The following is a 22,618-nucleotide window of genomic DNA, read 5'->3' as shown; positions in this document are numbered from 1 at the left end:
TCTGAAAGGCAGAGGGATGCGGCGCTGCCCCGGCCAGGCGCGGCTCCCCGGGGATGCTGGCGGCTCCGAGGCGCGGCTGCACGGGGATGGTCCCGGCCGGCCGGGCCGCCCCCGGCCCCGCTCCCCCCGGCCCCACCGCCCGCGGCCGCGGCGGCGCGGGGAGGGGACCGGGCACAGAGGCCGGGGCTGGCGGAGCCGGGCTGCTCCGGGGGAGCCGGCAGGTACCGCCGCTGCCGCTCCGGGAGGCTCCTTCGTGCCCTCCCCCGGCTCCCCCCGCCGCCCCCGGCCGCGGACCCCGGCTCGGCGCGGGGCTGATGCAACACCCCCGGCCGGCAGCACAGGCTGCGGGGGGCCGGTGCCGGGCCCCCCCGTGCCCCTCGGCAGGTGCGGCAGCGGCGGGCAGCAGCGGGCAGGCAGCGGCGGCTCCGTGCCCGCCGATCGCGGGGCCCGGCGGCGCGGGCGCTGCTGCGCGCTCCCGCCGCCGCCCGCAGTGCCGCCGCAGTGGTGCAGCCGCCTCACATTTCTCTCGCTCAGCAGCGCCGGGGGCCGCCGGCCGCAGCGCCTGACGCCCAGCACACCCCCTCCCCGCCCCGCACCCCCACCTCCCTGCACGCCCCCTCCCCGCCCCGCACCCCCCTTGCCCCGCGCCCTCCCCCGCACCCCCTCATGCGCCCCGCACAGCCCCGTGCCCGCACATCCCTCCTTGTCCCGCACATCCCGCTTCCGCACCCCGCAGCCCCTCTCGGCCCACAGCCGCTCTCCCCGTGGCCGCTCCGGCTCCCTCCCTGCGGCCCCCCTCGCTCGCCGCTCGGGTCGTTCCGAGGGGCCCGCGGTGACTCAGCATCCAGCGCTGCCAGCGGCTCCGCCGCCTGTGGGGCGGCATCGGGAGCGGGGCCCTGCCAGCAGCCCCTGCAGCCCCCGGGGCTGGGAGGAGGTTGGACAGCCAGGAATTCTCCCGCCACTGCTTTTTCCCACCGCCAAATCAGCCATGCACCGCACTGTGTCCCCCGGGATCCATGGCCACCGGCTGCCGGGGGAGCAGGGAGGGTCCCCTGACAGCCCCCCAGTCCCTGCTGAGCTCTGGGACACAGGGGCTCGCTGGTCCCTGGGGACACGGTGGGCTCAGCATGGGGGTCACACGGCTGCTGGGTGCCAGCCACGCTGACAGGTCCCTGCAGAGCACTGGGGAGCTCATGGCCATGGGCTTGCTGGTGTGACCTCCATGGTGGCACAGGCAGGCAGCACCCCACAGGCTGGGGACACCCCACAAGATGCCCTGAGCAGATGACTCCTGGTCCATACTTCCTGGCTCCTGCAGATGTGAGAGGTATGGATGTCCCCTGGAGGATGTTAGAGGCCAGGCTGCCTTCTTCCCGTGCTGTGGGTGCCTCCAGAATGGGGACCCCACAGGCAAATGGCCAAAATGAGCAGGCAGCCCCACACAGAGCCCTCCAGCTCCCATGCCCCAGCCCCAGGAAGAGTGACCCAGGCACGTGCACACTCCAATCCAAACCCACTCCAGCACTGCATCCAGCCCTGGCTGGAGCAGGATGCTGCTGGGAGCTCACCAGGCTCCTTTGGGTGCTGCTGGGGTTTCCCTGCTCGTGCCACCCATTGCTGTTTTTTAGTTTTTATATTCCTCCAGGATTTTGCCTGGACTTTTACGCCCTCTATAAAGATTACCCTGCCCAGCCCTGCTTGCTGCAGACCCTCCAGCACAGATCCAGCCCCTGTAACAAGGGGTCTGCGTGGTCCTGGAGCTGTGTGTCCACACAGCCACATTGTCCTCACATCATCACTGTCCTCTGGCCCCCCTACCAGTGGGACAGACACAGGAGCTGGAGGTTACATATTCCACAGCTCTGCCAGGCCTTATGCAGCCCACAGATTATCTTCTCACCCACGCTGCAGGCAATGATGCTAAAAATATGACCCAGGTGCATCTCTTCCTGACCTGGAAGAGGTGACCAAGGGCACCCAGGCAGAAGGATGCCCTGGCACCCCACGGGCTCAGCTCTGCTCCATTCCCAGGCCAGGCTGACCCTAGAGTGTGGATCTCCCTGGGGACCCTGCAGCATCATCTCTGCCTGGGAATCCATGCTCTCCTCTTGACAATGGCTGAGTTTTTAATCTTTGAGTTTCTCTCACCAGATAAGGACTTCTGAATGCCTTTAGCTCCTCTAAGTACCGTTCTTTGATCTGCTCACCTGCCGCAATCAGAGTGAGGCTGCTGCTGCCTGGCACTCTGACACTGCTAAGCAGGGATTCCCCTTAATCTTCCTCATCCTCCCAGAGTCAGGTGCTCCTGCCTTCCCTGCTGAGTGCCTGGGTGCAGATAGCAAGAGCTGAGATCTCACGCCTGAGCTCACTGAGCAGAGGAAATTGCAGGAAGTGAGCGAGCACGAGCTATTTTCTGTTATTAATTCATATGGCATCCCCATGCTGACCCAGCTACACAGTGTTATTATGCTGCTATTCTGTGAGTTAAGCAACAGCTCTATTTAAAAATAATCATAAATTACATTGGGCATATTTTCTGCTGAATAAGAGTGTGTTTGTGCCAAAGTGCTGGGATCTTCCTGTTGTCTCGATGGCTCTGCCTCTGCTTCACATGTTCAATGCAGAGTTTTCCCTTTCCTCTGCTGAGCTGGTCCACCAAGATCTCTGCTTTCTACCCAAACTAAAATAATCTCATCCTTCAAAACCCAGACCTTCCATCTCTGTCTGGGCCTGTGTGGCTCAGACTGGAGTGATGACTTTACCAAACTTCAGCCCCATGGCATAAACCTGCCTTTGAGGTTTAAAACTCCTGGTTTAACACCTAACTGTGGCATATAAGCATATATGTAGCATAATCTTTTATAAAAACCTATTGCATTGGGTGTTATCATAAATGTACTTATTTTGGCTGCATGTGGATATCCTCAGAATGCTTTCTGAGCTGTGCTTATGTGTGCTCAAGCATCACTGATGTATTTTATCATTTTCAGAGACCTTGTCAACAGGCTAAGCACACCTGTGGGTTCAGAGATTGCTCCTCAGCTCATTTGTACCTGCTGTCCTGGGGTCCAGACCTCCTTGGACAGAAATGCAGGAGCAGCTTTGCCAGTGGATTCCCTTAATCTGTCCCAGATGAACAAGGTTTTGCTATTTATAATCAGGAGGTTATTTTCTGTAATTCAGCTGGTGTTGGCCTTGTGTGAAATCTTCATTCTGCAAAACTCATTTCCTCCAGTGTCTTGACAAAGCCTTTGCTCTGTAAGTGTGCTGGGAGCTGTAACACTGCTGGCCAGACTTTGTTGAGATGAACAGTGAAGCCAGAAGATAATTCTGCCCTAAATTTCTTCCTCATCATCGGCTATCACCTGCTCAGCTATTCAGCAGTTTGCTCAGGATTTTATTGCCCTTCTGGATTTTTGTGATGGCACCTGAGGCTTTTCTTTCCACCCCTCCTGGGCAAGCTGACAGCTCTGTGTGTGCCAAACCTTTCTTGGTTTTTTTGCCAAGCCCCCATCCATGCTGTCCTTGCTCTTGGTGGCAGCATCTCAGGCCACCTTTCTTTGCTCCTTGCTGCTCTTGTCACCAAGATCACTAGTTCGGGTCCTGCACACATCCAAAGCTCTTCCCAAAATCCTGTCTGTTTCTCACACCAATCTTGTTTTGCTCTGGTGAATCACTCATCACACAGATAATTCACCCACAAAAACATGAGCTCATCCCCAGCTTTGCAGAGAGCAGCTTTCCTCAGGTCTGTCCCTGCCCAGCTGCTCGGGGCAGCAGGGACAGCCTGGCCTGGCCTGGCTGGGAGGGACAGACCCACACACTGTGTTTTCATCCTCTGGGCTCCATCCAGATGAGACCCTCCAGGCCTGCCTGAGGTGGCCACAACAGCCCAGCACAGACCCCAGCAGAAGAAAAAAGCAGGGCAGCTCTCATCAGCCACAAAGCTCCACCGAAACCACCAGAGGAGCTGTCTGTGCAGCTTGCCCAGGCAGAGCGAACACCATTTTGGAGGGATGCTACTGAAATATCTGCCAAGAAAGCAGCAGAGTTTCTTGTTGCCAGCTGGTAGCTGAGGGATGCCCCAGCTGCAGAGCTGTTCCCTGGTTTCTGTTTAAAGCAGTGTGTGGGTTGGGTGCTGGTGGTCAGGACCTGACCACTGATGCTCTTGCAGTACAATCCTAATGCCATGGTGGGGTCTTTCATGGGCTGGTTTCTAGGCTTGCACTGTCTACAGAGAGCAAACCACGAGAGAAGTGATGCTCAGAAGTGTCCAAAGCCACACACAAACCTTGAGGTGCACACGTGGTACTCTGATCAGCTTGAAGGTTGTGGATGTTCCTGAAGCCCCAACAGATTCCAAGGGGTTTAATCATTATTTTTACTATTAGTGATTAATACTGTGGCCACTTCTCTGAACTCTGGGTGTGAAGAGTGGGCTCACTTTGCTGGTGAGAAGGAGGAAGGAATAGGAAATTACCCTGATTTCTCCAGTCCTCCAAGAACCTGGGCTGATATATCTGGTGCCAGGATGTAGCTGGGGACCTCAAGGCCTGTTGTTTCCCTCTCCTCCCTCCAGAGAGGACTCCTTGCCTGGTGCCTTGGCTGAAGGGAGACCCTTGGCACAAGGGGGCTGCAGCAGCCTGGGGCTCCTGGGCAGGTGTGGGGAAGCAAGAGGACACTGGAGCCAGGGTGACATGGGGAGGTGAGGCCACTCCATGTAGCAGAAACCAGAGCTCCGGCTGGGGAGGAGGACCCAGCACATCCAGACTGCTGTGGTAGCTCTCAGGTGCCGCTGGAATTGTGCTGTGTCCCCAGAACAGGACAGGGGTTGGACCACCACGAGCCATGTCCCTGTCTGTGTGTGTTTGGGGGGGAGCAGGAAGCTCTGCAGGGCACTGAGCACCCACAGCTCCCTCCCAGGTGCTCCGGAGCCGTCATGGTCCCACGGATGGGGAAGAAAGGGCAGTTCTGAGGCTGCAGGCTCAAGGGTTTTGCTTCGAAGGTGCAGGCTCAAGGCTGAGGGCTGTCTCCCAGCAAGGCACACGGGGTCCCTGGGAGCCCCCACCTGCCCGGGCTCACCCACGCGTGGCTCCTGCCGGGCCCTGATGTGCGCACGGGGTTGGCAGGGCTGCGGAGGAAGGAGGCTCTGCAGCAGCGCAGGCTGCCTGCCCGCCGGCTGCCTGCGTGCCAGCACGGAGCTGCCAGCCTGCGCCACCCCGGCGCTCGCATCATTCCTCCGGCAGACGCAAATGGGAGCAGACAGCCCGGCTGGAGCGGTACAGATCAAACCCCGCGAGCCCGGGGCTGCTGTCAGCGCGGGCTGGGCGCTCGGAGCCACCCCGGGAGCGGATCCCGGCTCCTGCCTGGCGATGCCGCTGCCAAGGCGCTGTGTCCCGCACGGCTGCAGCGCGGGGTGCTGGCAGGCGGCTGCCCACGCTGCCGTGACCATTGCAGGGGCTGGCGTGGCCACGGGCAGAGGATCCGGGCTTTGCCTGCCCTGGCTTTCCAGGCTGGGAGATGCACGAGGCGCTGGCAGCACGCAGGAATAGCTGGTCCTGCTCCTCTCTGCCCGCAGGGATGCTCCTGTGCCCAGCACCTCCCCAGGGACTGCACTCCGGCCTCTCCGTGGGCTCGGGGCAGAGGAGAAGGTGGCCCTGGAGCACGGCACAGGCGGAAACTGCTGTGGAAAGGCCCCTCCAGTGCCCCAGCCTTCGTCAGCGGGGGAAACCTCAACTTTCTCCGTTCGCCCCCGCCCCCGGCTCCGGCTGAGCTGGCGGCAGTGGGAGGATGAGCGAGGATGGTGCCGCCGCGGTGGCACAAGGGCTGTGGCTTGCTGGAAGCCGTCTGGCTGCACCCCCGGGCCCGGGGAGCGAGGCAGGGGGGCACCCCGTGCGGCTGGGGCAGGACGGGCAGCACCCACCAGACCATGCGAAGGAGCAGAGGCAGAGGCCAGTGGCACCCCGGAAGCTGCAGGTTCGGCGCAGCTTCCTCACCCTCCTCAAGCGCCTGAGAGGACTGGGACCACAACCAGCCGGATTCTGCACAGCCCGCCCGTTTCCCACCCGGGAAGGTCGCAGCCATCGCCCCACACCCCGCTGGCCCCTCCCGGACAGCAGCGCTGCTGCCGCCGCTGCGGAGCAGGGGGGACGAGGGTCCGCGGTGCAGCTGGAGAGCAAGGAGAGGGCACGGCTAATTGGGATAATTGCTAAAGCAGGCGAGGAGCGAGCGGGGAGGGCGGTGGTGAACAAGGAGCCGTTGTGCACAGGCGGCCCAGGCACGCGGCCCCGGCTCCAGCAGGCAGCGGGAGCCAAACAAACGGGAACTGTTTGGAGCGAGGGAGGACAAGCAGACGGCAGGACAGAAACCAGACCTCCACTGGGAGAGAGCCGGAGCCAAGGGCTTAGCTGGGAGCTGGGTGCTGCTCGGCTCTGCCGAGTCCCCGTGTGGAGAGCAACCCCAGGTGGCCACGGCCAAGCATTCACCGGGGCAGGATAGTGCCATCCCTAATCCACCCCCGGGGCAGGGGCCAAAGGAGAGGATGGCAAAGTGCTGGGGGTGCTCCAGGCCAGGAGATGAGTGACAGCCCTTCTGCCACAGCCGTCCCCAGAATTGGAAACTTTCAATCCCGGAAATATAGCAGGAAACCAGCCCTTGTCCTAAAAAAACCACGGGCAGGTGCAGTCACTGCACAGGGTCGTGGCACAGCGGAAGCTGCGGCATCGCCCACGAGGCGAGGGCGGGGGCAGAGGCTGCCCCTGCCTCGGCTGCTCCATCCGCAGGAAGGAGAAGTGACATTTGAGCAGGTAGAAGCCTGGCTGTGTCTGTGAGCTGCCCTGTGTCCCAGCTGGGCTCTCACAGCCCCTTCTCCACGTGTCAGCGTGAGGGTTTAGCCTTGGAAGACATGCCAGGCTGTTTGCTGCTGCCTGGTTCTGCACAGGGAACTGCAGGTTATGGTCCCTGGACACAGATCTCCACAGCATCGACCTGTCATGGGGCTGGGCTGAGCTTGCCCATGGGCGAATTGCCCTTCCTGAAGTCCCTGTGCGATGGCACAAGGCCACCCAGCCGCCACTCGGGGCACGTTGTGGATGAGAAGGGGACCAAGGGGAACATCTCTGTGCTGAGCAGGGATTTTGTTTATGTGTAGGATGGAGCGGAGGGGGAGATTTTGGCACTGCCAACAGAAGTGCCCAGATCCGTGCTGCCTCCTGCTTCGTTGCACATTCAGCAGCAGCTCCATGCAGGGGAAGCCCCTGGCTCCTGGTCCAAAGCCTGTTGGGAACAGCCCACCCTCAGCCCCGAGGCTCTCGGCAGCTGGGAGGAGACGGGAAGGATTTGCTCCAGGCCAGGAAATCCTTGCTTTCTCCTCCAGCCGGGCCGCAGTGGGCAGCCACAATGCTCGCTTCCCCCGCGCTCTGCCAAGCCCCGGCGTGACCCGGGGGCGGCCGGGCCGGGAGCCGCAGGGGAGAGGGACGGAGGGGGCTGCGGGAGGGCGATAAGGAAACCGGCTCCTCTCTGGTTCCTGCAGCCCGGGGAGCGGCCGGCGGCGGGCCAGGCGCCGGAACGCTCCTGCCATGTCGGTGCGGCCGTGCCAGCCTGGACCTGGGTTATGTGTTAGATCAGCTCGTCATCCCTGCGGAACGCAGCGTCCCCCTGCCAAGGGAAGGGCCTGGCATGAAGCTGGAGAGGCTTTGGGCTCCGCAGCTCAGCATCCCCGCACAGTGCCGGACAGGAGCGCAGGCTCCTCGGGCACCGTGGGCGCGCCTCTGCAGCGTCGCTGTCCCCGCGGGCACCGGCAGCGCTGGGCAGGCACAAGCACGCGTGTCCCGCTGTGCATCCCTGTCCCCGCCGCGCATCCCCGTCCCCTCCGCGCATCCCCGTCCCCGCCGCGAGCCTGCAGGGGGCTGGGGGGTCACGCTGGGACAGCGCAGTGTGAGCGCCCCGGCTCCGGCAAGGGACGCTGCGGGGTGTGAGGAGCTGCCGGCGCTTTGGGGGCCGTGCTGTGCTGCAGGGTGAGCAGCAGCCGCTGCAGAGGAGCCTGTGCTGCCCCTCGGCACGGAGCTGGCACGGACAGCAGGACCCGGCCTGCTGGAGGGTGGGCGCCGGGGCCAGGACAGCCAGCTGTGCGCTGGGTGCCGACCCGAGGGACAGACACATTCCGGCCCCACAGGAAATCCCTCCCACCCAGCAGGTTAGGCAGGTCACTTCCAGGCTCCATCGGGCTTTAGAAGCTGCTGCCATCCTTCGGGACACATTACCTTCCCTGAGAGGGAGCCAAGAGCTGTGGGCATGCACATGGCATGCTGAGCACAGGCTGGGTTCTGCACTGGAGTTTCCCATCCCGGGGTGTTAGTGAGGGGCTGTGCTGCTCAAGGGCACAGAGCACCAAATCCTGAAGCCTTCTTGAGCCCCCAAGCCCCTGTCTCTGGCAGCTTTATCCCTGAGTCCTGCTCTGTGCTCTCTGTTCTGCCCCTCAGACCTGCACCACGGCACCTTCAGACCCACAGCCCCTCACTGGGGGACAGCTGAGCCCTGGTGACACTGATCCATGGGGTCCCCCTTATGGGATATTCACCCCACTGATGCCTCCCACTCCCTATGATCACCCTTTCATACCCCCGGGCCTCACTCTGATTTTAATGAGGAGCAGCTGATAATTCAGGTAAAACCTTGAAGGAAACCTCGCACAGCTACGCTCTGGGAGACAAGGGAATCATCCCATGTGCGCTTCACACAGCCTGAATTTGGGAGTTGCCCTCCCATCCCTACGCTGGCCCATCCCCTCCCCGTGTCCTTTCTTCCCACCGGCCACCAACGGGCTCTCCTGAGCTTCAGCGAAGCCTTCAGCCCCCGCAGGGTTTGGTGAGCGCCGTCACCGGCACTGGGGCTCACCGAGCGGGGGTAAAACCTTTCGGGAAGCGTCGCCTTCATCCTCCTCCGGCACTGACGGGCTGCAAAGAGCATCACCACCCTCCTGTGCCTGCGCCAGGCACTGCAGCGCCGCGGAAATGCTCACAAACGGGATGGCTTCAGGAGTTTTTCATTCCTGCTGCCTGGGAGAGCCCTGGCAGGAGCTGGAACTGGGAAAGCGCCACCGCTGGGATGCCACGCAAATACCTCCTGTCCCAGCAGAAGGAGGCCCAGAAACAGGACAACTGGACGAGCCTGTGACTCTTTTTTTTTTTTTTTTTTTTTTTTTTTTTTTTCTCTGGGAAGAGACCAGAACTCATGGACTGGGACTGAGGAATTCCTGAACCTGCACTTTCCTCCTGGCTGATGTCCTACGGCTGGGGATGCTCCTTGCTTCTGTCTCTGCAGCACCTGCAGCCCATTTTCAACACTGCCTCCTCATTTTCAAGCTTCCAGCAAGATCACGAGAAAAAAAAAAAAGAAAAAAAAAAAAAGTGAAGGTTGGCTTTGCCCCCCTCTTTCTCCTGGTTTTCCCAGGCTCCTCCTCAAACCACTACTCTGACTGTGGCATCTCTGAGAAACTCCCTCTCCATCACCCCCCAGAACAGGACATTTCCAGGGTGGGCATTGAGCTTTTGGTTGGTTTTTCCTGTTTATTTATTTTCCCCCGTGCAAACAATTGCAGGAAATTAGGCTGGTTTTCAGCCTCCCATTAGTTCGCTCCTCCATTTACTCAAGCAGGGCACAGCTCTGCAGCACCTGCCAGCTCCCAGCTTGGGGAATCCCACAGGGGACGGCTCCAAACCAGCAGCTTGAGCTTTGGCACGGCGACTTTTCCACCTGAGGATACTCCATCGCCTATAAACTCTCCAAGGATTGACACGTGATTTCTGGATGTGGCCCTTGGAGCTAGATTTGGGGGATTTCTTGTCAAGAAATGAAATTTTGGAACTTCAGGCTCCATATTAGGGGTTGCTGCTTCTGGTTGGTACGACCTCTCCTCATCTGGGGCTGCCACGGATCCGCCACGCAGGGAATGAGTGTATCCAGGTGGGAGCTGCCACGAGTGGGTGCTGAGAGAGCCAAGAGACATGTCCAGCACGGAGGCACCTCGGGCCCCGGCTGACACTGCTCCGAGCGGCTGGGGGTCTGCAGAAAATAGATTCTGTGATGTGACCTTGCCGTGGGAGCTCCCTCGGGACAGGGCAGGCGCTCGGGACACGGGGTGCGGGGTCCCCCAGAGCCGGGCTGTGCCTGACTGCAGCCGGCCAGCTCCCTGCCAGCAGAGCTGCTCAGAACAGGGCTGCGCCTGGAAATCTGGCGCTGACAGACAAATGCAGCCGCTCCCGGGGCTCTGCGAGGAAGGGAAAGTGCTGCTGGAGAGAGCCACAGCGACATCCCCTGTGCAGGAGGGACACGCCAGCACAGACGGGCAGGGCTGGGGTCACCGCAGCACACCTCGGCCGAGGGTGACTCTTTTTCTACTCCTGCTTAGGCAAATAGATGAGTTTTCCTCTGGGGAAGCAGTTCAAGATGGGAAAACTGGGCAGGGAGAGGCTCAGTCAAGGGACAGGGGCTGCTGGTGGCTCTTCTCCAGGTGACCCTGCAGCGGCAGAAAAGCCCTGAGGGATCTGTGCAGGAGTTCTGCAAAACTTGGAGCTTTCAAACCTGAGAGCTGCGTGCTGTGATACTGATTTGTCACATCACCTGCTCTGCTGCACCTCCACTCTCAGCCCTCGGAGGGGAAACTGAGGCACAGAAGAGGGGCAGAGCCTGGCAGGGGGCCTGGGGGCTGCCAGGAGATGCAGACCTGGTACCCCCTGCCCAGTGCTCAGGACACGTGCATGGTGCTCGGTGCCCTCTGACCAGTGCCTGGGCTTTGCTGGTTCCCACGGGCCTGTGGAATGCAGTGCTCCCCTCCCAGTCCCTGCCTGCTGCCCAGAACCAGCATGGTGCCAGTGCTGGTGCCAGTATCCAGAGCTCAGTGCCCAGTGCATGGCACACAGTGCTGGTACCTGTGGGTGGTTCTGGTGGCTGTGCTGGTGCCAGTGCCCAGTGCATGGCACACAGTGCTGGTGCCTGTGGGTGGTTCTGGTGGCTGTGCTGGTGCCAGTGCCCAGCCTTGTAGTGGTGACAGTGCATGGTGGCACTGCCTACTGTGTGGTGCTCACTGTGCACTGGGTGGTGCTGGTGCCAGTGCCCACGCTGGTGCTGGTATCCACTGCTGGTGCCCAGTTCCTGGCGCCAGTGGCTGGTGCTGGTTTGGTGCCTTGGTACTTGTGGCTTGCCTGGTGCCCAGTGCCTCTGTCCAGTGCCCACCTCCCGCTGCCCCCTGCCCAGTGCCGAGTGTCCCTGTCGTGTTCTGGTCCCAGTGCCCCCTGACCAGTGTCCTGTTCCACTGCCGAGCGCCCAGTGAGTGCCAAGTGCCCGCTGGCCAGAGCCTGGTATCGGTGCCCGGTTCCCTGTGGCCTCTGCTCGGGGCAATGTCCAGTGGGCTGGGCTGCTCGCTCGGCGCTGGGCGGTGGCTGGTGCCGGCTGCGGGAGTCCTTGCCCCGCTGTCTCGGGCCGGTCTGTCTGTCTGTCTGTGCCCTCTGTCTGTGTGTCGGCGCTCGGGGCGGCGCCGCTCGGGGCGGTCCGTGCAGGAGGAAGCGCAGCCGGGGCAGAGCGGCCCCGCGGCGGCCGGAGCCGCGCTCGGTGAGTCCCGGGAGGATCTCTGTCCTGCTGCTCCCCCTGCGCCCGTCCCTGCCCGCCCCGCTTCTTCCTCTGCGCCCCCCGCCCCGATTCCCCATCTCCCGCCTCCTGCCCCGTCCTCAATCCCTCTCCCAGCTGCCGTGTCCTGTCCCCTCTTCCCTCTGCCTCTCCACTCCCCCGCACCCCCTTTCCTCCGCTGCTCTCTCCACTTCTTTCCCTCCCGCTCCGTGTCCCACCCCACTGCCCTACCCGCCCCCTGTGTCCCGCTCAGCGCCCCTTCCTGTCCCCGCATTGCCCTGCTCACCCCTGCACCCCTGTCCTGCCTCCCCCCGGCTCCGTGTGTGCCTTGTGGGGGTCCCTTGGGCAGGGAGTGGGGAGCACAGCTCTGCACCCTGCACCCAAACCAGTGGGGTGTGCAGGGTGCTGTTGCTGTGAGAGCAGCCCCAGCACCGGCACCCCCCAGCCCGCGGTAACACGGGCTCTGTCCCGCAGGGGGAGAGCAAAGCCACACAGGCCACACGTGCTGACAAGGGGCAGCGAGATGGATCGTGGAGTCACTGTGGAGAACCCCTACGCCAGTGTCAACATCCCACGGGAACAGTTCCAGCAAAGCTTCATCACTCGCTACCTGAGAGATGAGCCCACCATCATCACCAACCCCGCAGCCGTGCCCTCCTACGGCACCGAGGAGCAGACTGACCTTGCTAATGGCTGGAGCAGCCCCACCATCGCCACAGACAAGTCCTGGTCCCGTCCCTACAACCCCTACGCCAGCCTGAGGATGCCCAATGGGGACTCGTCTGCCTCCTTCTACACTGTGACCCTGGACAAGCCACCCAAGGGCCAGGAGCAGGGGGCTGGCAGGCGGTGTGGCTGCTGCAGGTGCTGCTCCTGCTGCCCAAAGTGCTGCTGTGTCATCTCCTGAGGGCCCTCCCTGCACACACGGGACGTGCTGACCATGGGATGGGGCCAGGTGACCCCACAGGGACATGGCTGCTGGCCTGGGCACCCTGGGAAGCTGTCCTGGCACTGGCAGGGCTGGCACTGGCTGGACTGACATTGCTTTTTACTTGTGAATTCTGCAGCAGGATGTGCTGGTGATGGGCACCTGCCAGGTGGGCCATGGGGTCTGGGAACCCTGAGGATGATGTGTGCCAGGACAGATGTCACCATGAAGTGGCTACACCGGAGACAGGGCAGCACTGTGAGCCTGCAGTCCTGCACAGAGCCCCTGCCAGCCTCCTGGTGCTGGGAAACCTCCACCTGGGAAGGTGTGGGCAGTGCCCACCTGTGGGTAGGTTTGGATGCTGCAGCCCTGTGTGCAAGGTAGAGGAGGACAGAGGGGCCCGGGACAAGCCTCCAGCTGGCACAAGGACCCACCTCCCCAGAAGTGAGTCATCCCCCCTCCCACAGCATCATGGGGATGCTGCTGGCACCTGGCACCAAATTCCATCTGGGTGCTGCTCCTCCTCGCCATACTGCCCATGGGATAGAGGGATGGAGATGGGAAAGACAGCCAGCCAAAGCATGGCTGAGAGCTGGGCTGTGCTCCAGAGCACAGAGCACACCCACCTGATGGCACAGCAGGGATGTGGGCATTAACATGCCAGCGCCAGGAAACCTCCAGCCCCATTCTGTTCCTCTGCCAGGTTTGTGGGGTGCTGGGCACAACCTCTTTTCCCATCTGGGACAAGTGTGGAGGGCTGGCCCAGCTCCAGCAGTGGGGCAGCACTCGGGCACCTTGCTGGGGATGCAGAGGCCCAGCATTCAACTTTTGCAACTGCCTGGGCTTGGAGGAATGCGGGAGGAGCCTGCTGGCACTTCCCAGTGTGCAGGGGCGCCTCCAGGCTGGGCTTTCGGCTGGGGCAGCTGCCATCGACCTGGAACAAGCCCGCTGTTGTGCTGGCGTCCCTCGGTGGTGCTGGCGTCCCTCGGTGGTGCTGGCGTCCCTCCGCGGTGCTGGCGTCCCGGGGACGGCTGTGTGCCAGGCGGCAGCTGCTCCGTGGCTGTGCAGAGCTGCCTGCCCTGCGGGAGCCGGGGCTTGGGAGGAGTGCCTGTGTTTGCCGATGACTTCAGGGTGCTGCAAATAAAATTACAGTCCTCTCCTGCCCGGCCAAGGTGTGCCTCTTCCCTCCCAGGTTTTTCTGGGATTCCTGTGTCACTCCTTGCTTTCCCTGGTGGGTGTGTAAGGGCAGTGCTAAAACCTCCAAACCTGGCTGAACTGTTGCCCTGACTCATGGCAGCAGCAGCTCAGGCTGAGCTCTTTGGCTGCTGCCCGGTGCCCCGATGCCAGCCTGGGTCCCACAGTGCCAGGGTGCATCCAGCAGCGCCCAGCGCTCCCAGTGCAGGCTGCTCCTGCTGTCTGGGACGCTGGCTGGTGCTCAGCCCAGCCCTGCCAAGCTGCATGACTGTCCTGTCTGGAAAGACTTCGTGAGTCTTGGGAGAGGCTGAGGAAGGGCCTGGCAAAGGGAAGTTCCTGGCTGGGCCAGCTGGGTGGGCTCTGGGGCACTGCCCGGGCTGGCTGTGACCCCCAGGAGTCCATCAGCAATGGGAGCTCACCACTCATGAAATCCCACCCCCTGGGATATTCTGGGCTGGGGTGGCTGTGGCTCGGCAGAGGTTTGGCCCTGTCAGTTTGGCCCCCCCGCCCAGGTCCCACGGTGGGTGGCCGGGGGTGTGCGGTGGCAGGGGAGGCTGGCAGGGACACAACCGCACGGTGTCCGCCGCGCACAAGGAGCTCTCTTGTTCTCCCTGCCCTGACCGCCGCAGCGGGGGCGGGCAGATCCACCCCTTGTTTGTTTGTTTTGGTGTCCCCGCTGCCAGCCCTGCCCTGTGCAGGGCACGGACACGTCACCGCCGGAGCCGCAGGGCGGGGGAGGCCCCGGCTCTGCGGGACACGCTCGGCTGGGGGACGGAAAACTGTCCCCAAGGGTGTGCGGGGCGACAGCGGCCGGTGCGAGGGACGGCGGGGCTCGGGCAGGGCAGGGCAGGGCAGGGTGCCGCATCTGCCGGGTGTCACCGCTGCCCTTCTCTGTGCCACATCAGCCGGGTGTCACCGCTGTCCCTCTCTGTGCCACATCAGCCGGGTGTCACTGCTGCCCCTCTCTGTGCCACATCAGCCGGGTGTCACCGCTGTCCCTCGCTGTGCCACATCAGCCGTGTGTCACTGCTGCCCCTCTCTGTGCCACATCTCCAATGTGTCACCGCTGCCCCTCTCTGTGCCACATCTCCAATGTGTCACTGCTGTCCCTCTCTGTGCCACATCAGCCGGGTGTCACTGCTGTCCCTCGCTGTGCCACATCAGCCGGGTGTCACCGCTGCCCCTCGCTGTGCCCAGCCCCGAGGCGATGGCAAACACGGCGGGAGCGGCCTGCGCTGCCTGCCAGACAGCCGGGCAATGATTAAGCTGGAGCAGCAGGAACGGGGGGGTGAGCAGGGGAGGGTGCAGGCTGTGCCCCAGACCTCGCCAGGGCTCTGATGACCAGGGAGCTCCGTGCAGAGTCCCCTGGGTGCTCCCCGGCTGTGTTCACCTTTCCAGGTGCCCGGGGGTGCAGAGGGCTGTGCTGTGCTGGGTGCCGCCGCCTCCTCCCCCGGACGGTGCCTGGCGGTGCAGGGCTCCGCTCATCCCCGCAGACCTTTGCTCTCCCTGCGCTGCCGCTCCCCGCCCCGCGGTGCCCAAGGTCCCTGCAGCGCCCGGGGGTGAGTCCTGGGAACAGGAAAGCACGTTTCCCATCCATGTGTGTCGCTGCTGATTGCAGATCTGCTTCCCTGAGGGGAAACCCTAATGCTCCACACGACTTCCTGAAAGGAGCTGTAATGAGGTGAAAGTTGGTCTCTTTTCCCAAGTAATAAGTGACAGGACAAAAGGAAACAGCCTCAGGTTGTGCCAGGGGATAGGCTGGATATTAGTAAAAAACTTTCCACTGCAAAGGTTATAAAGCCCTGGCTGCCCAGGGCCAGGGAGTCACCATCCCTGGAAGCTTTTAAAAAATGTGTAGATGTGGCATTTGGGGACATGGGTTAGTGGTGAACAGGGTGGTGGTGCTGGGTTGACATTGGACTCGATGATTTTAAAGATATTTTCCAGCCTTAACTATTCTGTTATTCCCTGTTCCTGGATGCAGGTGGGCTAACACAGCCTGTGTGCACTGCCCCAGGAAGCATGTGGCAGGGCTGGATCAGGATATGTCGGGATATGTGCCCACAGGTGCTGTGCTGCTGGAGCTGCTTCCTGGCTCGCCATGTGGCATGGGCTGAGCCCTTCTGCAGAGCCCAGTGACCCTGTTGGGATCTTCATTTCCAAAACCCCCAGTTCTTTCTCCGAGGGGTGCTGGAAACGTCCTGAGGGCTGCTGGTGAGGAGGCAGCATGGGAGAGCGCTGCCTGCCTCCCTCTGCTGCCCTGCCTGCTCCTGCCTGCCTCCCTGCCTGCCTCCCTGCCTGCTCCTGCCTGCCTCCTGCCTGCTCCTCCCTGCCTCCCTGCCTGCTCCTGCCTGCTCCTGCCTCCCTGCCTGCCTCCCTGCCTGCTCCTGCCTGCTCCTGCCTGCTCCTGCCTGCCTGCTCCTGCCTGCCTGCTCCTGCCTGCCTGCCTGCCTGCTCCTGCCTGCTCCTGCCTGCCTCCCTGCCTGCCTCCCTGCCTGCTCCTGCCTGCTGCCCTGCCTGCTCCTGCCTGCTCCTGCCTGCTCCTGCCTGGCACCCTGCCTGCTCCTGCCTGCCCGGTCCTGCCTGCAGCGGGAGCTGCTCCCTGCCTGCTCCTGCCTGCTCCTGCCTGCTCCTGCCTGCTCCTGCCCGTTCCCGGGTGCCTGCTCCTGCCTGCCTCCCTGCCTGCCTGCCTGCCTGCCTGCTCCTGCCTGCTCCTGCCTGCCTGCCTGCCTCCCTGCCTGCTCTCTGCCTGCCTCCCTGCCTGCTCCTGCCTGCTCCTGCCTGCCTCCCTGCCTGCTCCTGCCTGCCCTGCCTGCTCCTGCCTGCTCCTGCCTGCCTCCCTGCCTGCCTGCCTGCCTGCTCCTGCCTGCTCCTGCCTGCCTCCCTGCCTGCCTCCCTGCCTGCTCCTGCCTGCTCCTGCCTGCCTCCCTGCCTGCTCCTGCCTGCCTCCCTGCCTGCTCCTGCCTGCTCCTGCCTGCTCCTGCCTGCCTGCCTGCCTGCTCCTGCCTGCTCCTGCCTGCTCCTGCCTGCCTCCCTGCCTGCTCCTGCCTGCCTCCCTGCCTGCTCCTGCCTGCTCCTGCCTGCTCCTGCCTGCTCCTGCCTGCTCCTGCCTGCCTCCCTGCCTGCTCCTGCCTGCTCCTGCCTGCCTGCCTGCCTGCTCCTGCCTGCCTCCCTGCCTGCCTCCCAGCCTGCCTGCTCCTGCCTGCCTCCCTGCCTGCTCCTGCCTGCTCCTGCCTGCCTCCCTGCCTGCTCCTGCCTGCTGCCTGCTCCTGCCTGCCTCCCTGCCTACCTCCCTGCCTGCCTCCTGCCTGCTCCTGCCTGCTCCTGCCTCCCTGCCTGCTCCGACCTCCCTGCCTGCTCCTGCCTCCCTGCCTGCCTCCCTGCCTGCTCCTGCCTGCCTCCCTGCCTGCTCCTGCCTGCTCCTGCCTGCTCCTGCCTCTCTCCCTGCCTGCTCCTGCCTGCTCCTGCCTGCAGTGGGAGCTGCTCCCTGCTCCTGTTCCACACAGGAACGCTGCCGGCTGTCCTGGCTATCCTGCCCTGCCCCCAGGATGGGCTTTTCTCCCCCAGGACCCTGGGCCAGGATCTGTCCCCCCACCACCCTCCCTCCTCAGTCTGTAGCACGCTCCATGCCGAAGCTGGGGCACTGCTGTGGGGACAGAGCCTGGCACTTCCCCGGCCTTGTCACCTCCCCTGGGTCATGCACCTTGCAGGTGTCCCCGCGGGGTGCTGGGGTGTCCCCAGCCTGATGCTGAGCAGTGCTAACCCCAACAGCAGAGCCCGCAGCCCCACAGGGAAGGGCAGAGGCAGGTCATGGACTCATCATCCCCGGGTGGGATGATGCTCCGGGTGGGAGCAGCAGCCCACACTGGGCACAGCCAGCCTGCACCAGCCCCAGCCCTGCCACCCCAGCGTGCCCTCCCACCCCGTCACAGCTGTCCCCACAGCCCAGACCACCTGGGGATGCGTGGGCTGGAGTGCCACGGGGTCTCTGCTGGCCGACACCTGCCCTTGGCTCCGAAGGGTGGCCCAGGACGTGGAAGACTCTGCTGCTGCTGCCCAGCTCCAGACAGCATCCAAGCCCTCTGCCCACGGTGGAGCCCAGAGCTCCTTGGCCTCACAGGGACGGTTCCTTCTGTTAGTGAAGCACAGGCTGATGGTTAATGACCATTCCTGGGCTTGGATTTCAGAGGTCTTTGTTGCCCAGGTGCTTGTAACCCAATCTCCTGGGCTTGGCTTCCCTGCAGCAGATCCAATAGCACCTGTCCCTGAAAGGTGAGCCCCTGCCCACTACCACGGCCACTGGCAGCCACAGGGACCTGGCTGGCAGCTCAGCCCCCCGATGCTCCCCACAGGACTGCCACAGCCCCCCGGGACAGCACAGCCCTTCTGCCACCGACCCTGAGGCCCTGGGAAGCATCTCAGGACAGGTAGGGATGGGGAACTGGGAGGAGGTGGGGAGAGGAGTATCTGTGTGCACCAAAACACTTGAGGTCACCTAAGGAGAGGAAACGGAGTCTTGGTGGCCTCCAGGGGAAGTTTGCAAATATACTGCAGGGTACCAGACCCCACCTGAGATGAGGCTGGACCCCCTCAGACCCCTCCCCACGAGCCTCTGTGCCCACCCCCTGCTGCCGAAGCTGTGCCAGCACAGTCGGGCAGGGATGTTGGGCAGGGATGTCCGGCAGGGATGTCGGGCAGAGATGTCGGGCAGAGATGTCCGGCAGGGATGTCGGGCAGGGATGTCCGGCAGGGATGTCGGGCAGGGATGTCGGGCAGGGATGTCCGGCAGGGATGTCGGGCAGGGATGTCCGGCAGGGATGTCGGGCAGGGATGTCGGGCAGGGATGTCCGGCAGGGATGTCCGGCAGGGATGTCCGGCAGGGATGTCGGGCAGGGATGTCCGGCAGGGATGTCGGGCAGGGATGTCGGGCAGGGATGTCGGGCAGGGATGTCGGGCAGGGATGTCGGGCAGAGATGTCGGGCAGGGATGTCGGGCAGAGATGTCGGGCAGGGATGTCGGGCAGGGATGTCGGGCAGGGATGTCCGGCAGGGATGTCGGGCAGGGATGTCGGGCAGAGATGTCCGGCAGGGATGTCGGGCAGGGATGTCGGGCAGAGATGTCGGGCAGAGATGTCGGGCAGGGATGTCGGGCAGAGATGTCGGGCAGGGATGTCCGGCAGGGATGTCGGGCAGGGATGTCGGGCAGGGATGTCGGGCAGGGATGTCGCTGCTCCTGGGAACCCAGCACACGGACCGGTCCCACAGGGGTGCACCCAGCCCTGTGCCCCGTCCCCAGCCATGGCTGACACCTCCTCTCCCCCCTCCCCAGCATGTCCCAGGCCGGCGGCAGCCCCCGGGCAGAGGATCTGGGGCCGCGTGTCGGGGCGCACTCGCGCACCCCGAGCCGGGGCAGCCAGCGCGTCGAGTGCATCGTCTGCTACTCCTCCTACGACCTGGGCGTGCGGCTGCCGCGGCGCCTCTACTGCGGCCACACCTTCTGCCAGGCGTGCCTGAAGCGCCTGGACGCCGTCAGCAACGAGCAGCGCTGGATCCCGTGCCCGCAGTGCCGCCAGAACACGCCCACGCCGCGCGGCGGGGTCACCATGCTGGACCTCGACCTGGCCACCTTCCTGGCCGTCAAGGCTGACAAGGAGCAGCCGCGGGTGGCCGGCAGGGCCCCGCCCGCGCTGCCCGCCAAGGGCCCGGGCAAGGAGCCGGCGGTGACCGAGCAGCCGGCGGGGCTGTGCCCGGAGCCGCTGTGCCCCGAGCCGCTGTGCCCGGAGCCGCTGTGCCCCGAGCCGCTGTGCCCCGAGCCGCTGTGCCCCGAGCCGCTGTGCCCGGAGCCGCTGTGCCCCGAGCCGCTGTGCCCCGAGCCGCTGTGCCCGGAGCCGCTGTGCCCGGAGCCGCTGTGCCCGGAGCCGCTGTGCCCCGAGCCGCTGTGCCCCGAGCCGCTGTGCCCCGAGCCGATGCCGCCCGCGCTGCTGCCCCGGCGCGGCTGCTGCCGCCTGTGCCTCTGCTGCGGGGTGACCGCGGCCTTCGACAGCTGAGCCGGGCAGCCGAGCCCTGGCACTAATGCTGGGCGCCTGTGCCATGCTTCAGACCCGCGGGCTGCGGAGCTGCGGCTGCTGCCAGCCTGGGCAGGGGTTTCCTGTCCTTCCTGTCGGGATTTGGGGTGCAGCAGTGGGAATGAGGATGCTGCCACCCCCTCATCCTGCCCATCTGCCCTGCTGACGACTCAGAAACCTGGGCCAGCCAGCACAGAGGTTCCCTGGCCCCTGAGCACGTTCCCCTGTGCATGTGGCTCTGCAGCAAGGACAGTGGTGCTGAGCATCCCCCAGGCAGGGGCAGGGCCTGGCACAGCCATGCCGTGGGGCACATCCAGCACCTCGAGAGCTCCACGTCTATTCAAGACACTTCTAGTTCTGCTGGGCTGCACATCCTGGTCGTGTTTATTGACAATCCTGGCCCGGGGGCAGGCCCTGCCTGTGGTGGGTGGGGGAGAAGAGACCTGCCCTGCTGGATTGCTGTGCCATTTGCATGAGAAATGTTGGCATTGGGATAGCAGGATGGTTGAAATTGAGGATGACAAGAGTTGTTAGGAAACCTCCAGTGTTTGTGTACATTGCTCTGGTGTGGAAGGAGAGCTGAGCTCAAGAAGCTCCTGCTTGGCCTCGAGCTCTGTGGGTCATGCCAGGTTTGGCTTGTCCTGCCCGACCCTTTCCTCACACACAGGCACACACAAACCCTGCCACTGTTTTTCAAGTTGTGCCCTGCTGTCTGTAAGGCTTTTCCTGCTTTCCCTGCCTGACTCCACACCAGGGTGCAAGGACAAGATCCCAGGAAGCTGGTCTGGGTTAACAGGGGCCAAACTGGAAGTACTGGAGGCACACAGGGTGATACTTGAACAGCTCTTGGGCAGGGCTTGGTGTTGCCTGGAACAGCTCCTGTGGTTCTTCCTCAGGGCCCATTTTCTGCATCTATTTCCCATGTGGTTTATGAGATTTTGCAATACCCCAACACCAGGAACCCCCTCAGGGCACAGCCCTGTGCCCCCTGGGGCTGGCAGGGACCTTGTGTGTCCTGGGCAGTCCTGGTGCTTGGATGTTCCCTGTGCTGGGGGCCAGGGCTGCAGCCAGAGGACTCTGTCAGCCATGGACAGCACCTACCCCTGCACAGAGCTCATGCACAATTCTGCCACTTGGTGTCACCTGCCATAAAAAGTCCCAGCTGAGATGTTCCCAGAAGAATAAACCTGGAGTGCCCCAGGGCAGAGGTATGGTATGGTTCAGAAATTCCACGTGAGTCCTGCCTTGGACCTTTAATTACCTGGGAACACGCAAGAAATTAAAGCCTTCAAGGAATGGATAAGAGCTATCACTGAGTCCTAATGCACCTTTCCCTCTGTTGCTCCATTTCTCCCCAAAGACTCAACAGGGGGTGGAGGGAAGAGTGTAGGAAGGGCCCATCCCTCCCTGCAGCTCTGTGCTCAGCCCAGCACCCTTGGGTCCCACAGGGCTGGGTGACCCAGCCCATGGCTCTCTGTCCCACATCCCGTGTCCCCTGCTGCCTTTCCTCCCCCAGCACCAGAACCACTCTGGGGGGCTTGGCCCTTGCTTCATTCCTCTTGGATGTCACTGAAGGAGGGGATCATCCCTTCCATCGCTCTAGGAATGCTTTTAGCATGCTGGCTGCCCCCTTTGGGCACCTTGGGCAGAGCAAGGCAAGGCTGAGCCCTGTGCCCTGGCGCTCCTCTGCTGGCACAAGCCACCCCAGCTGTCCTGGCAGAGCAGCTGCTCAGAGCCTGTCCTGCCCTGTTCCATGTGGAGCCCTGAACTCAGCAAGAGGCGTCGTGGGGAGGGAGCAGGACATGTGTGAGTGCTGCTCTGGCTGGAGACAGGGCCTGGGCTCCTCCTGCATGGGTTCTGGCTCCCCATGCTCCAGAGAAGGGGCAGGGAGGGACCCAAGCGTGGCAGCACGAGGAAAAGGGCAGTGGTGGCACTGCTGGGTACAGGACCCCACGTGTCCCCAGCCTGCCACTGCAGCAGGGTGCAGTGTGGGTGGAGAACAGGGCAGGCAGGAGCATGGGATGGTGTCTGGCATGTCCCTGGCAGGGACTCCTCTCCTGCCACGTGCCATCAGGGTGACAGCAAGGGGCTGCCAGAGTTTTCAGGCTTTTCAGTCTGCTGGGCTCTTTGTGCACAAAAGCTGGAAATAACCTTGCTTTTAATCGTGGTTTGGGTTATTGGCATGAATGCTGCACTTTTCACCTGATTCCAGATGGATGCAGGCAATGGGCAATGCAGGTCCTGGGGAGGAAGAGCACTTTGGAATATCTCAAAATCCAGGTCTCCATGTAGCCTGTGGCTGTGGGTGGGATGAGCTGCAGCTCCACATGGCAGTGGGTCTGTGCCCTTGCCCTGGGGCTGGGCTGGGCTGGGCTGGAGGATTCCTCTGAATTATTTCCAGATGGGGATTAATGCAGCAAAGCGAGTTTGCTGCAGGATAGATAAACAAACCAAAGCTCCTCGGGATGCTATTAATAAACCCTCTGCCTGCTGCTTCTGTCCCAGATTTGGGAACATTCTAGCTTGGCCTGGGGTGCAACTGTGCCCTGCCTTGCTGCCCATCCAGCCCCTTGGCCATGGGGCAGAGGGACAGGGATTGCTCTGGGACCGAGGCCACTGGGGCTCCTGATGGATTTGGGTGGGGACAGTGCTGCCAGCTGTCTTCCCTGGTGCCCCAGTCCCCACTGAGCTCTGCCAGGGGCAGTGGCACTGGGAGGTGACACTCTCCTCCCCAGCCTTCAGCAGTTGGGCTTTGGGTGGCTTTGAAGCACAGTGGGTGTAAACAGGGTGGAGCAGACTTTGAGCCCTAT

At 63.0% G+C, this 22,618-nt stretch overlaps 2 protein-coding genes across 2 annotated transcripts; both read left to right on the top strand.

Annotated features, from left to right (window-relative positions):
* Positions 1 to 11,423: 11,423 nt before the first annotated feature.
* CYSRT1 (cysteine rich tail 1) lies at positions 11,424 to 13,721 on the top strand. The gene is made up of 2 exons (XM_056505351.1): positions 11,424 to 11,607; positions 12,097 to 13,721. The coding sequence occupies exon 2, from the start codon at positions 12,146 to 12,148 to the stop codon at positions 12,527 to 12,529; it is 384 nt and encodes a 127-aa protein (XP_056361326.1). The 5' UTR covers positions 11,424 to 11,607; positions 12,097 to 12,145; the 3' UTR covers positions 12,530 to 13,721.
* A 4,152-nt stretch (positions 13,722 to 17,873) lies between these two features.
* Positions 17,874 to 21,167, top strand: RNF224 (ring finger protein 224). The gene is made up of 4 exons (XM_056505153.1): positions 17,874 to 18,016; positions 18,097 to 18,171; positions 19,073 to 19,483; positions 19,694 to 21,167. Exons 1-4 carry the CDS (start codon positions 17,898 to 17,900, stop codon positions 19,788 to 19,790), a joined length of 702 nt encoding a protein of 233 aa, XP_056361128.1. The 5' UTR covers positions 17,874 to 17,897; the 3' UTR covers positions 19,791 to 21,167.
* The last annotated feature ends 1,451 nt before the right edge of the window (positions 21,168 to 22,618 follow it).

Source organism: Oenanthe melanoleuca, chromosome 17 (assembly GCF_029582105.1).
Source record: "Oenanthe melanoleuca isolate GR-GAL-2019-014 chromosome 17, OMel1.0, whole genome shotgun sequence".
Lineage (NCBI taxonomy): Eukaryota > Metazoa > Chordata > Aves > Passeriformes > Muscicapidae > Oenanthe > Oenanthe melanoleuca.
Note: the sequence above shows the minus strand (reverse complement) of the source record. Positions and strands in the feature narration are given on the sequence as shown.